Source organism: Archocentrus centrarchus, chromosome 20, assembly GCF_007364275.1.
Source record: "Archocentrus centrarchus isolate MPI-CPG fArcCen1 chromosome 20, fArcCen1, whole genome shotgun sequence".
NCBI classification, from domain to species: Eukaryota; Metazoa; Chordata; class Actinopteri; order Cichliformes; family Cichlidae; genus Archocentrus; species Archocentrus centrarchus.
The window spans coordinates 25265443-25279835 of NC_044365.1; the positions used below are offsets into that span (position 1 = coordinate 25265443).

At 38.9% G+C, this 14393-nt stretch overlaps 1 protein-coding gene across 1 annotated transcript; it reads right to left on the reverse strand.

Moving 5' to 3' along the window:
* Nucleotides 1–6117: 6117 nt before the first annotated feature.
* On the reverse strand, nucleotides 6118–9140 carry slc22a13b (solute carrier family 22 member 13b). The gene is made up of 10 exons (XM_030757025.1): nucleotides 8766–9140; nucleotides 8490–8593; nucleotides 8095–8249; nucleotides 7549–7720; nucleotides 7332–7452; nucleotides 7153–7247; nucleotides 6851–7065; nucleotides 6580–6688; nucleotides 6303–6497; nucleotides 6118–6220 (listed from the first exon to the last, which is right to left on the reverse strand). The coding sequence occupies exons 1-10, from the start codon at nucleotides 9138–9140 to the stop codon at nucleotides 6145–6147; spliced, it is 1617 nt and encodes a 538-aa protein (XP_030612885.1). The 3' UTR covers nucleotides 6118–6144.
* Between the last annotated feature and the right edge of the window lie 5253 nt (nucleotides 9141–14393).

Genomic DNA, 14393 nt, shown 5'->3' on the forward strand with positions numbered 1-14393 from the left:
GACTGAACTGATTTTTTGCGGTGCTTTACATTTTACTGATTACTTTATGTTATCTGGAGCATGCGCCCAACCTGACAGAGATGAAGGAAGCTCAAGCCTGTAAACACCTGGCCATTAACATCAAAAGCTACAAACTGCTGGTGATGCATAATGACAAAAGTAAGCATTTTTGAAACAATCCAGACTCCCCAATCTCTGTCAGGACCCATCTGAAATCACTCATAATGATAATAGTCATGTGTTATTCTGTATGAGGCAGTGTCGACAGAGTTCAAGAGAGACCTTGACACAGTCATGAGAAACCATCTGTGTTCCCACCACATTTGACCACAGACACAGGCACCTGCTGGGCTTTGAGGATTTGGGGGAATCTCCAAACAGTGAAACAGTAACACAGCATAGGAGCAATCACATATGGTGCACATAAGGAACAGAGGTCAGAGGGTGCATTGACACAGACAAGAAGGTTCTCAGTTCAGATTCTGCCTGGGGCTTTTCTGTGTGGAGTTTAGATATTTGAACCACTCATACCCAGATACTCCAGCCTCCTCCCACAGTCCAAAGTTCTTATGAGATCTCCAAGATATGGTGGCCAATATGGGTTTTGCGTATGAGTAGAAGAATGTTAGCTTGCATGGGGATTTTACAAGGAACTAATGAAGAGAAGCTAATATTGAAGACTGTCTGGAGGGAATCTGCTGGAGGCCGTTCAGTATATCATGATGATAAGAATCTGCAATAACAGTAATAAACAGATCATATCCTGGACAAAAATGACACTGACTTCTACTCACAATATTACTCAAGGCCAAAGCAAAGTCATTTAGTGTCAGTGCAGTTTGAAAAAGTGAATTGTTTCTTCTGGTATAATAGAAAATATAGCTGGATGTCATCTGCATAGAAACTGAATTTTAGCCAGTGTTTCCGAACAATGTTGCCTAAGAAAAAGATGAATGAGATGAAAAGTATCAGTTTTAGCAGAGAACACTGTGGAATTTTTGTATTTTTGAACTTTTGTGCATGTTGATATGCTGATGACTCCTTGTTTGCACTGACAAATCTATTGGATAAATATGACTTAAACCAGCTTTGTGAAACTCAATTAATCCCAGTGATACGTTCAGGTCTCTGTGCAGCTGAAATAAAGAACTAGAGCTGAAATTCTGCACTTCAGTTGCATATTGATTGTTTGATTTAAAATCCACTGTAGAGGTATACAGAGGCAAAACTACAAAACGTGCATCTTTGTCCAACAAATTGTGGACCCACTTGTATAACAATGTCTTTCCTATCTGCTGTACATGAATTTACTTTAAAATGTCCCATAATGATGCTGTTTGTTGTACTTGTTGATTTTGTGTTTAGTATTGTGGATCTGACAAAACTGCAAAGTTCACGATAAAAGATTAATGTTGTATTATATATATATATATATATATATATATATATATATATATATATATATATATATATATATATATATATATATATATATATATAATATGAGCATACAAACAGCAGAAATAAACCAATTAAAACCACACTTTCACCTCTCCTTTGGTTTCAGGATTTGTCCAAATGTTTTTATATTGACTGCTGACCCAGCCTATAGAGCTTCCTAATCAAAGTGATGTGTGCCCAGCTCTAAGCAGCATTACTATATCTCATTTCTAATTAATCTTTAAACCAATACAACCAAAGACTGTAAACTAGTCTGCTCAATTCTTTCTCACTTTATCTTTTAATATAAGATAAGAGCAGTCATGCGTAAGCTTCATCAGTTGTGGAAGAGATTTTATCAACAGACGGTGACTTATAAATTATTTACAGTCATGTGAAGAAGAGGAAGAGGAAGAAGAAGGGCTCTAAGCAAAGCTGTGAAAACTAAGTACATCCTTACTACTTTCATAGGAATTAAGAGGGTAAGTAACAGCCAAGTGCTGCTCATCAAATGCACTTGATTAATTTATCTTCAATAGGCATGTTCAATGCTAAAGTTCATGACAGTACAATTAGAATAAGACAGAGCAAGTATGGCTTGTTCAGGAGAATTACCAGGAGAAAGCTTCTTCTTCTATCTTCTGCAAAGAACATGGCTGCACAGCTTACGTTTGCAAAGTTGCATGTGAACAAACCACAAACCTTCTGGGACAATATCCTTTAGAAAGGACCTGGGCAAGTTTTCAATGTCAAACCTACTGATGTAACTCCTGTAAACACCTGGCTAATAATAACATCAAAAGATATAAACATGGTGCTGCTGCATAATGACAAAACTCCACAAACTCTGTCAGGGTGCATTTGAAATCACTCATAGTGGCATGTGGCTCTGCTTGCTAAGGTTCTTGAGGACAGTTTATCTGATTACTTAATAATTAACCAAGAACAATGGTGTGAATCATGTTTTTGCCTTCATCTTTTACCAGGGAACAGCTGTCAAAGTTAACATTAAGATATGAGTTAGCTAAGACAATAAAATGAGCACCGACACAGATAATGGAAATTGTTCCCCTCTAAGTGTCACTGAGCCATTTTAAAGAAGACCAGTTGGGGGGAGCAAAGTGAATAGTTATTTGCTCTTGATATTGAGTTGTATATTAATGAGGTTTTTGTAGGAGATTATGAGGATGCTGCACTGACACAAGTGAATAGTCTACGCAGCCAGCCACGCTTCTTCTTTTTCTTTTTGGGTATTTCCTCTGGACCCTGTAGTTTAACACCGGCCTCTTTCTCTTGATGGCTTTCCAGAGTGTCCCGCAGTGTCTTACTTTGGGTCTCTGGACCATCTAGGATGGTAACATCGGGCTCTTTCTCTTCTTGGTTTTGATTATTTTCTTCAAGAACGGCCTCACAGCGAGCTCGTTCTTCTTCCTCTTTATGTTTTGGAGCCTCCTCTTCATGCTGCCTCTGAGCCTTGAGGAGCTGCTCCTGGAGCTGATTGATTTGCTCCTGCTGTCTCTTGCACAGGGACTCTAAGGCAGCTGCTCTGGCTGCTTTGAGCTCTACAGAGTCTGTTTGTGGGGCCTCCATTGTTTGTGGTGAAGCCTCCACACACAGCTCTGCAGCATGGTGGCTGCTCAATTCCTCTAGTGCATCACAGGTCTCATCTGGTGCACCAGTTATGGGAGTCTTACCAGGGCCTTCAGCAGGAGCTTCACTCAGCTGAGCTCTGAAGTTCTCCTCCGTGTAAGACTCGGGTCTGTTCCTGCGAGCCTCTTCCAGCTGTGCTTGGAGAACTTGAATTGTGTTCTCAGCATTTTCTCTGCAGCATTTCAACTGCAGCTTAACCCAGTCCAACTGGGCCTTGTAATTTGCAGCTTTGTGGTTTGCAGCTACCATTTTGTGGTGACTAGTTTGCTGCATGAGCAGAGACTGCTGCAGTTGGGCTTTCAGGCTAGCGATCTCCTCTTTGTCATTACAGGGAGGTCTGCCATCATTGGTTCTGAAGTTGGCATTGGCCTGATAATGCCAAGTGCCTTTGCTGGGTCCAGGGTTTTTCTGTCTGGGGTTTGGGTTCCGCTGTGCATTTCTTGCGTTGTGTCCAACAGCGCCCGATGGAGTCCCTACACCTGGTCCAGGGTTCCTTTCTCCAGGGTTTGAGTTGGCATTCTGAAGTTTCTTGAACATGCTTCTTGTCATGGGTCTGCCGATGTCCATTGACATGATTTCTTCTGGAGAAAGGTTCCTTCTTTGCATGGTGGAGTTGGTGCTTTCTTGCATTTTCTGCGTGTCTCTTGCGTTTGCTTTGACAGCCGGCTCGTTGTGTGTTCCTCCTTTTGTAGGTTCACAGTTCTGAAGCACACTGAGCAAACAGAATGCACCTGTTTATAGACTGAGCATCATGACATCACAGAGTCGTTAATGTGTTCCGTGTCTTTAACATTTGATGTGCCTCCATTCCATTTGCAAATGGAATGGAGGCACATCAAACACAACTGAGTGCAAACGGAATGTGAGAGACTTAGCAGGGAATATGTTTTCTTTCAAAATAAAACTTCCAACAAACCTGCTTAAATAATAATCTTTTATTTTGTAGGAGATGCTAAATTACCAATAGGAAGGCCATCTCTACCAGAGAACTTCAGGAAAGATTACACAAGCAGCTCATAAACTTCAAGAAATGCTTCAGCTTCAACATCTTTTCTTTTTACATCTATAAAAATAAGTTCTGTTTGCCCAACCTTATTTGTCTATCATGATGCAACAATGGGAGTTTAGAAAACTTTCAAGTTTAAGAGAATATAAGTTTATTTTACACAGTATCCATTTGGGATCTTTGGTATATTGTGTAGAATCAAACTGTAAGTCTGTACAGGACAGGTTTCAAGGGGCATTCACTCAGAGGACATGCCATCTGCAACTTCAAAGGATGGCGAGCAAAATTGGAAATTACAAATGTATTTGTCATTAGTCACAAAGCCACATAACCCGACAGGGACAAAAAGGTTTTTCAAAATGAAGATTGTGTGTTCTAGTATTCAGAGCCACCATTTTATGCCAATCTGACAGGCGATTCATCCTAAAATCTAAGGTTTATTTTTTTTTGTGTGTGTGTGTGTGTGTGTGTGTGTGTGTGTGTGTGTGTGTGTGTGTGTGTGTGTGTGTGTACATTACATTACACCACCACCAGCCTGGGCCTTTGATTTTTTTAAATTTTGGTGCACCCATGCAAATTGTAGCCTCTGTTTCCTGTCCTCTTTGGTGTGGTCTTCTGCTGCTGTAGCCCATCTGGCTCAAAATGTTGTGCATTCATCAATGCTCTTCTGCATACCTTGGTTGTAACAAGTGGTCATTTGAGTTACTGTTGCCTTCCTATCAGCTCAAAGCTTGCCCTCATCAACAGGGCATTTTTGCCCAGACAACTGCTGCTCACTGGATATTTTCTCTTTTTTTGGACCATTTTCTGCAAACCTTAGAGATAATTGTGTGGGAAAATCCCAGTAGAGCACCACTTCCTGAAATACTCAGACCAGCCATGCATATGCACACAGTTGCCTTAATGCTATTTTCTTTTTACAGTTTATTAAAAACAAACAAACAAACAAGCAAACAAAACAACTGTCATTTGTCCAAATGACAGTTTCTTCTCTGTCACTGGAGCATTCTAATGCATGAAAGGACTGACCTTCATCAAGGAGTACCAACACCATGCTGTCAGAGTACTTACAAAAGTGACAGCATGGTGCTATCAATTCACTTAAGTTCAACAATTCATTTTAATTCTGCTCAGATTCATTTATATAGCACCAAATCACAGCAACAGCTGCCTCAAGGCACTTTATACTGTAAGGTAAAGACTATGCAATATTAAAAATAAAACACCAACAATTAGACAATCCTCTATTAGTAAAAGTGGGGAGGAAAAACTTGCTTTTAACAGGAAGACACCTGAGGTAGAACCAGGCTCAGCCATCTGCCACAACTGGTTTGGGGATAAAGGGGAAAAAGAAGAAACTAACATATTGATGCAACAGGTTTCTGTGAGGCAAAATAAATCAATATTTTGATACATTTTTAAATCGTAAATTAACAGAGACTTAGAAGACACTGACCAAATGCTTAATAGTCCACATTTAGTTGCTTTTCCTCTTTGGCACAGTTAAAGCAGTTTATATATATATATATATATATATATATATATATATATATATATATATATATATATATATTTTTTTTTTTTTTTTTTTTTTTTTTTTTTTTGGTATTTTTTTTGTAATAAAAAAGCTGATATTGCATTAATTTTTTACATGGTCTGGGAGAATTAAATTCAATATTATTTATATAGTTACAAATCACAACAGCTGCCTCAAGGCACTTTATATTGTAAGGTAAAGACTACACAGGAAGACGCAGTATCAAAGGGGTTGTGGTGGAAAAAAAAATCTACAGTTTATACAAATACAATTTATATATACATAAATATATATATTTTAATATAGTGCATATACATCCATGTTTTCAAATAGTATATACATTTTGTAAGAACAAGATCAACTAAAACAGTTTGTAACTACCAAAATTAAAATGTTAAAAAGTTTTTTTATTTTAGCTAACTGCATACAAACCAATTAGTTGCCAGCACATTAACTTAGAAAACTAGTGTAAAAAAAAAAAAAAAGTGTGAAATCTTTTTCACCATATAAATCAGAGTTTTGTGCTCTTTTCTGCTTTGTCCTCTTTAGTCGAAGAGCCATTCTCAGCAGCCCCATCATCAAGCTTTCTGAAATATAAAAACACATAGTATTTATGAAAAATTCTTTAGACCTTTTTTTTTTTGGAGTGAGTGGAGTTTGGTAACTTACGTAAGCTCAGCACTGTCCTGAAGTTCAACGTTACGGGTTTCAGGCAGTAGCAAACAGAGGCCTCCAGCAACGATGGGGATGACTCCATAGATCAGCATGGGAATGGTGTAATGGTAGGCACTCAGGAGCCTGATCAGAGGAGCAAGGATGCCCGCCACACGAGCTAACATGGAGTTCAGACCTATGCCATTCTGCCTACAAGTACAGACAATGAACCCATCAACAAACTCACTGGATCGAAAAAAAAAAATGGCATGTTATGATTATAAGGCCTTACCTTATATTGGTGGGATATAATTCTGCCGTATAAACATAGACTATGGAAAAACTGGCAGTGGCAGAAAATTTTCCCAATACAGCTATGACTGTTATTACAATGGGAAGGTCTGATGGACAAACAAGAAACACATTTCCAGATCAAACACAGCAAAAGTCATATTTTAAGGGAAATGGCACATACACTGTAGAGTACAGTTCTTGCTACACTTAACATTTAACAGATTTACCTCTTCAAGTCACATTACAAATGAAAAAACCCATTTAAGTACCTCTTGGTATAACAAGGATCCCAAGACAAGCTAAACCTCCGAAACATAACATGCCGGCTTGACCGATCCTTCTCCCGATGAGCTGGAGGACGGGCAAACTGCCCAGGCGTGCAGGAAGCTCTACCAAACCAAAGATGAACTGCGTCAGGTAAATATCCAGACCAAAACTGCCAACATTCAGGCTCAGTCCATAGTACATCAGACTAGTTCCAAACCTGTTAAGCATGAGAGCCATTTTCAATGAATCCACAAAGGAAAGGGCATAGGTGTGGGAGCTTGTAGTGGCTGAAAATCATACTCACCAGATGTAGCTCATGATGAGAGCACGTTTTCTCAAATATGATATCCTGAAGATGTCCAACATGTTTCCTCTTTTGATTGAAGTCTCATCCTCCAGCTAAACAATTACATTTTTTAAGCAAGTGTGATTCAGGATTGTTTTGTCTTTGATTTTGGTTGAAGCCAGAGTGTGTTTGATCACCTTCTCTAACAGTCCTTCAGGGACCTCTCTCTTGTTCACTCTGGCTGCCCTCCGGATCTCCTTTATAGCATCTTTCTTCCGGCCCTGGGTAATGAGCCAGCGAGCTGATTCTGGAAGAATCCTAGATAAAAGAATCATAAACTGTAATGTACATTTTTAAGGTTGTTTTATTAGATGTTGGTAATAAGTATCTAATGTGACTGAAGTGGCCACTGACCAGTAGAAAATACCCAGAACAAGGATAAGTGGGCAGAAGAGCACCAGCTGCAGGCTCCTCCAGTTGCGGATCAGATAGGCAGCACCAGACATCAGCATCAGTCCGAGAGGAAAAGTAGAATGGCAGATGATGGTGCATAAAGCAAACTTGGAAGAATCACTCCATTCTCCTCCTTCAACAATAGAAGAGCAGGAAAGGAATAATTTTTGGCTTCCTGTATTGTTTAGCAGGCATGTGTCCAGTGGACAAAATTCTGCTCAGCTCATTTATTTTTCTGAAAAATTTTGGTCATTGGACATTTTTATTTGAAATCTTCTGAAACTGAAACTCTTTGGTTTCTACAAAATAAGGGCGATGGAGTTTCAATTTCTGACTTTTTTTTGATGAATTTTCATAATTTGCCAGAAATATTGTACATTGATATTTACCTGTAATCAATGTTTCAATTTTTTTTTTTTTTTACAAATTTTTCTTTATTATTTTTGTGGTTGCAGGGGTACACCTGCTGTGGCATTAAATTCAGCTGTGACTGAACATTGTACCTACCTATTACAAATGCATTAGCAACAATGCCCGAGACTGAGATGCCACCTAAAAACCTGAGAACTATATAAACATAGATGTTGGGTGAGAAAGCAGCACCCACACCAAACAGCATCAGGAAGAGGAGTGAAAGCAGGACCACAAAGCGTCGACCAAACCTACAGAGAAAAGAAAGAAGAACTATTTCACTGACCCTTGGTTTTAATGTGCAAACATGATACACATGATCTTTTCCCTTAGAATTTAGACCAATTTAACAAATGCACTGTAAAATTTGCATGCAACCTCTTTCAAATGCAGAAACTCATATTTCTCTTACAATATCAGAATCACTGTTCAGTGCTGATTTGCATTTAATCCATTTCTAATGCTCAGTTACATTATATAACGGTCTATACCTGTCAGCCATGGAGCCCAGGACTAGTGCTCCAACCAGAAGACCGGCCATGTAGATGGACTGTGAGGCTTCAATCATGCTGCTCCTGCCACACACCAGGTCAAACTGACAGCAGGGAAAAAGAAGAGCTTACAGTATTCTCAGACATACTTCTTCTGTGAAGAATCAAGCCAAAAGGAGTCAGTTATATCAGACAAGAAAAAGTTAGCACGCTTTGGCTGAGAGTTACTCTTCTAACAGTCAAATCAATAACATATTATTTTTTAGGACCTTTTACCTCTGTCACAATGCTGGAGGCACCATTGGGTGCCTCAAAATCTGATCCATTAATGCATCCTGTTGTCGTGTTGATCCCATATTTTTCAATCATTTCCAAATCCCAATCCACAGGTGTGAACATCACACAGCTCTCAAACTCTCCGTTCTCATTCACCGGGATGGTGAGATTTTTTTGCCTGGCATCTGTCAGGTTGGGCCTACGCTCTGCAATCCAGTCAGTGTTGCAGTGGTGCGGGAAGCTCATGCCTGTAAACACTTGGCCGATAACGTCGAAAGCTAGAAATATGCTTGGGATGCATAATGCAGCCACCAAACGTTTCTGAAATAAACCAAAGGTGTCAATCTCCTTCAGAATCTGCCCAAAGTTGCTCATATTTGCATCTAAAAGTCCTCAGAGCCTCAAGTGAAAATGAGAAAGATTTGGTTTGAAGCAGAGTTCAGCCACAAGCAATCAACATGACTCGGTTAATGTTTAAGCTGGTAATCACTGTGCTTTTATGACCTCCCAACTTGATAATAGCCTGCCGAGGTACTGTATACTGCCAAATGTGATCCATTAGTATGCCTCGGGTTTTGATTATGTTTCAATATTAAAACAGGACATTGGTTAGTTTTAAATCTAAAGTTAAATAACAACACTTTATCATTACAGTTTTTTCCTTTCCATCTCATTTCTCACTGAATGACAGTATGAGCCTCTTACAGCGCTTCATTAAACTTCTGTGATGATTAGACAGAGAAACAGATTATGTTATGAAAGCAATAATAAAATATATAGCTCTTTATTCTGAAGGTCAGGACAGCTGAGGGGATGTGATACGGGTCTTTACCTGTCAGTACAGTAGCTGTCATGGAGTCAGACAGTGATGCCTCAATTACACCATCCAAATGAAAGCAGGGACAATAACACTAGAACTGAAAGAATAAATACAGCAGACTAAACACTAAACTGGTGGCAGGGTTTTGTAAAGGTCGCAGGGCTATTAATGATACACATACAGTAATTACTGCCTTTTCAGGAAGTTTTCCTGATGTATGATGTATCATAATGTGATACGATTGGTATCGTGATGTATTGCTAAATGAATTTCTCTCCGATTCCAACTCTCAGCTTAAGTCTTGCTTTTGGAATATTTAGATGGGAGAATGTATGGATATGCTAACCTCAAATCCATACGTAACTTTAAAGTTAAGTCACAAAAGCTGCAGGAACATCTACAGAACTATTTCATAATGCCACCCTTTAATCTTTAAGAATTTGATCAGTAACAATTGGGAAAGGCCTCATAACTGCAATACTCATGCCAGTGTAGCTGTACCATATTTGATGTGATCAAAGCAGCCCAGCATGGATACACTGACTCACTCACTGAAATTCTTTGTTATAAGGGAACACATTTTCATCAGTTACCTCAGCTTGGGTTTACAGAACACATCAATAATGGAGTTCTGTGTTAAATGTAACAAGTTTAAAAAGGCATGTTTATTCCATTTCTAGAGGAAATGCTGCATTTTTGCCCCCAAAAGAAGCCAGATAGGAAAAATGTAGGATTCGATAGCTTCCTGAATTCCTGGAAAAATAAGTCATCCCAGACTGTCAATGTGGTGATTTAGAGACAAAGTCCACCTGGATATTTGCCCAGTCTGAGCCTCGCTTACACAGCATTTCCCTTATAAAGCTCATAGGCAACCTTTACATTTGGATAGTTACAGACACTGACAAGATGGTCAACTTAGAAAAATCCTTTTTCTAATTGAAAAATGACTTTGAAGCCATCTCACTCTCGTTGCTTTAAACACATCTGATAGTAACCCGATGAAGTAGCCCTTTAATGCTTAGAGAAGAGAAAGTGGACATAGTAAAACAGGTTGTAAATGCATTAAGATAGTGAGGACAATAATCCCAGAGGAACTGAGAGCAAAGAAGCAAACCCAGTCTGAAACTGAATCAAAAAAATTATATATTATACAGGTGCTGGTCATAAAATTAGAATATCATGAAAAGTTGATTTATTTCAGTAATTCCATTCAAAAAGTGAAACTTGTATATTATATTCATTTATTACACACAGACTGATATTTCAAATGTTTGTTTCTTTTAATTTTGATAACTGACAACTAATGAAAACCCCAAATTCAGTATCTCAGAAAATTAGAATATTGTGAAAAGGTTCAACATTGAAGACACCTGGTGCCACACTCTAATCAGCTAATTACCTCACAACACCTGCAAAGGCCTTTAAATGGTCTCTCAGTCTACTTCTGTAGGCTACACAATCATGGGGAAGACTGCTGACGTGACAGTTGTCCAAAAGACGACCTTTGACACCTTGCACAAGGAGGGCGACACAAAAAGTCATTGCTAAAGAGGCTGGCTGTTCACAGAGCTCTGTGTCCAAGCACATTAATAGAGAGGCGAAGGGAAGGAAAAGATGTGGTAGAAAAAAAGTGTACAAGCAATAGAGATAACTGCACCCTGGAGAGGATTGTGAAACAAAAGCCATTCAAAAATGTGGGGGAGATTCACACAGAGTGAACTGCAGCTGGAGTCAGAGCTTCAAGAACCACCACGAACAGACGTATGCAGACATGGGTTTCAGCTGTCGCAGTCCTTATGTCAAGCCACTCTTAAACAAGAGACGGCGTCAGAAGCGTCTCTCCTGGACTAAAGACAAAAAGGACTGGACTGCTGCTGAGTGCTCCAAAGTTATGTTTTCTGATCAAAGTAAATTTTGCATTTCCTTTGGAAATCAAGGTCCCAGAGTCTGGAGGAAGAGAGGAGAGGCACAGAATCCACGTTGCTTGAGGTCCAGTGTAAAGTTTCCACAGTCAGTGATGGTTTGGGGTGCCATGTCATCTGCTGGTGTTGGTCCACTGTGTTTTCTGAGGTCCAAGGTCAACGCAGCCGTCTACCAGGAAGTTTTAGAGCACTTCATGCTTCCTGCTGCTGACCAACTTTATGGAGATGCAGATTTCATTTTCCAACAGGACTTGGCACCTGCACACAGTGCCAAAGCTACCAGTACCTGGTTTAAGGACCATGGTATCCCTGTTCTTAATTGGAAAATCTATGAGGTATTGTGAAAGGAAGATGTGATACGCCAGATCCAACAATTCAGAAGAGCTGAAGGCCACTATCAGAGCAACCTGGGCTCTCATAACACCTGAGCAGTGCCACAGACTGATCGACTCCATGCCACACCGCATTGCTGCAGTAATCCAGGCAAAAGGAGCCTCAACTAAGTACTGAGTGCTGTACATGCTCATACTTTTCAGTTGGCCAACATTTCTAAAAATCCTTTTTTCGTATTGGTCTTAAGTAATATTCTAATTTTCTGAGATACTAAATTTGGGGTTTTCATTAGTTGTCAGTTATAATCATCAAAATTAAAAGAAATAAGCATTTGAAATAGATCAGTCTGTATGTAATGGATGAATGTAATATGCAACTTTCACTTTTTGAATGGAATTACTGAAATAAATCAACTTTTTCATGATATTCTAATTTTATGACCAGCACCTGTGTATATATAAAATGTGGAACAATAACAATGTGCAGAGAAAACAAAACAAAAACATAAGAGAAAATGCACAGATCTGGAATCAGTCCTGATGCCTTAGTTTATTATGTCGTTGGCCCACACCTTATTTAAAAATCACAGGTGGTGTTGCACCTTAAAAGAAACAACAAAGTTCTAAGAGGAAGCTGATATGCTCATTCTTTATTGATTAAAAATAATCAAGAAACATGCTTTGAACTCCAAAACAATCAAAATCAGAGGAAACAAAAGAATGAAAAAAAGAAAAACAACAAACAGGTGGAAACTTCAAATATTTTACAGCCTTGATTAGTTATTGCCTGGACAAAAGTGTTTTTACCGGTCATCCGTTCTGTTGCTACAGTTTAGTTAGACTGCGTGTAAGTGGGACTGTCTGAGAAAGGATGAGAACAAAGCCATTAGATTTTCAACTCTGCTGAAAGCAGGGCTCAATCTGTGTAACACACACACACACACACACACACACACACACACACACACACACACACACACACACACACACACACACACACACACAGAGTTCTCTCAGGGCTCATACACACTAATCCTGTCCTTGTGTGCAGTCAGCTGCAGACTACACCAGGAGAATGGCACTAAATACTGCAGTTTGAAAACGTATGTGCAACAATGGGTGGGCTGACTGTCGCTTCCCTTTGAGGAGAAGCCTGGGTCGACACACCTGCACGTCTTTATTTAAGGTGTCTTCACGAGTAACAGGAAGCACATTTCAAAGACAGCGAAAGTCTGACTCAGAACCAAAAAGAGTGGGAAAACTTCTCACACACACACACAAAAATAATACACTTGGTCATTTTCAATTTAAGGCTAGCGTAAAATTGAACATGTTTATAGTCAAAATACAAATATTTCCTTTTAAGATTTTATCTGCAAGCGGAAAAAAAAAAAAATGCATTCAGGTTCGTTCACTATGGCATCTGGTTATGAAGTTACCACATCATCAAATTAAACAGTAAAACCTTGCTGGCATTTCAGATCTACACATAAGAGCAGAGTTGTAAATGAACCTTCTGCAGCCGCCGGTGCCAGTAACTGCGATATGCACATTCATCATCACACCATGTCATCAATGGACATAAATGCACAAAAATATCCAGAGTGTGGTTGAACAGGTACAATCTGAAAACAGCCTTTTTTTTCCCTCTACATCTGAATTCAAAGTACAGTTCTGATCATTCAACGTGTTTACAATCACAGCTGAGTTCTTCAAAACTGAAGGAAAATGTTCATTTAAGCCATTCAAAAAAAAAAAACAAAAAAAAAAACAAAAATGTTGGCAAAGCAGCTGTAAAACTTCAGATGACTAGCTCCTGTAAACACACTTGGTACTTTCTAAGCGTTAGAGACACTTTTGCTGCTACTCAGCTCGAAATTTGGGGAAATTTAAAGGTAGGCAGGCATGAAACGTTGCAGCGGGACAGTGCCACAGTAAAATATGTTCAACATTTTCAAAAGGCAAAAAAGTTAAAAGCTGAAAACTGTTGATGAGTAAATGATCCCGCAGGACAGAGAAACCAACAGCATGTCCCGCAAAAAAAAACAAAAAACAAATTTAAAGCCTAACACACAGTGTCGTCGTCTTCCTTCACGCAGCCAAATGATCCCCAATCGTGTCTTAAGAGAAAGAAGGCCGAGAGTGAAACACCCAGAATATAAAAAAAAAATCAAAGCCAAATATTATTTACATACTAGAGGTTAAATCAAGTAGTTAGAATCCATCAACATAAACAAATATGTATTTAATTGTTCTTTTTAACAAGAATTTGTGAAAACCAATTCCATAGAGACACCAACACCAACAGACGGACACATCTGCTCAAACACGTGGTTTCAGCTGCTGCGAAACTTTTTACTTTACACTTATTTCAACAAACAATCACAACAAGGAGGCAGCAAATCTGGAGTTTTGAGAAGCACTGTTTATAAAAAAAAAAAAAAAAAAAGTGTTCATCTCCTAAATTTTATTGTATGAAATATTTCAATTTTATTTATTGGGCAATTTATTGTCATCAAATCCCATAACATAACCCAAGAATGAATTGATTTAA

Coding starts and splice junctions, on each gene's coding strand:
- slc22a13b (XM_030757025.1), bottom strand. CDS start 9,140: ATGAGCAACTTTGGGCAGATTCTGAAGGAGATTGACACCTTTGGTTTA. Junction 7,248..7,331: donor CTGAAGGACTGTTAGAGAAG/GTGATCAAACAC, acceptor GTAATTGTTTAG/CTGGAGGATGAGACTTCAAT. Junction 6,221..6,302: donor CAGGACAGTGCTGAGCTTAC/GTAAGTTACCAA, acceptor TTTATATTTCAG/AAAGCTTGATGATGGGGCTG.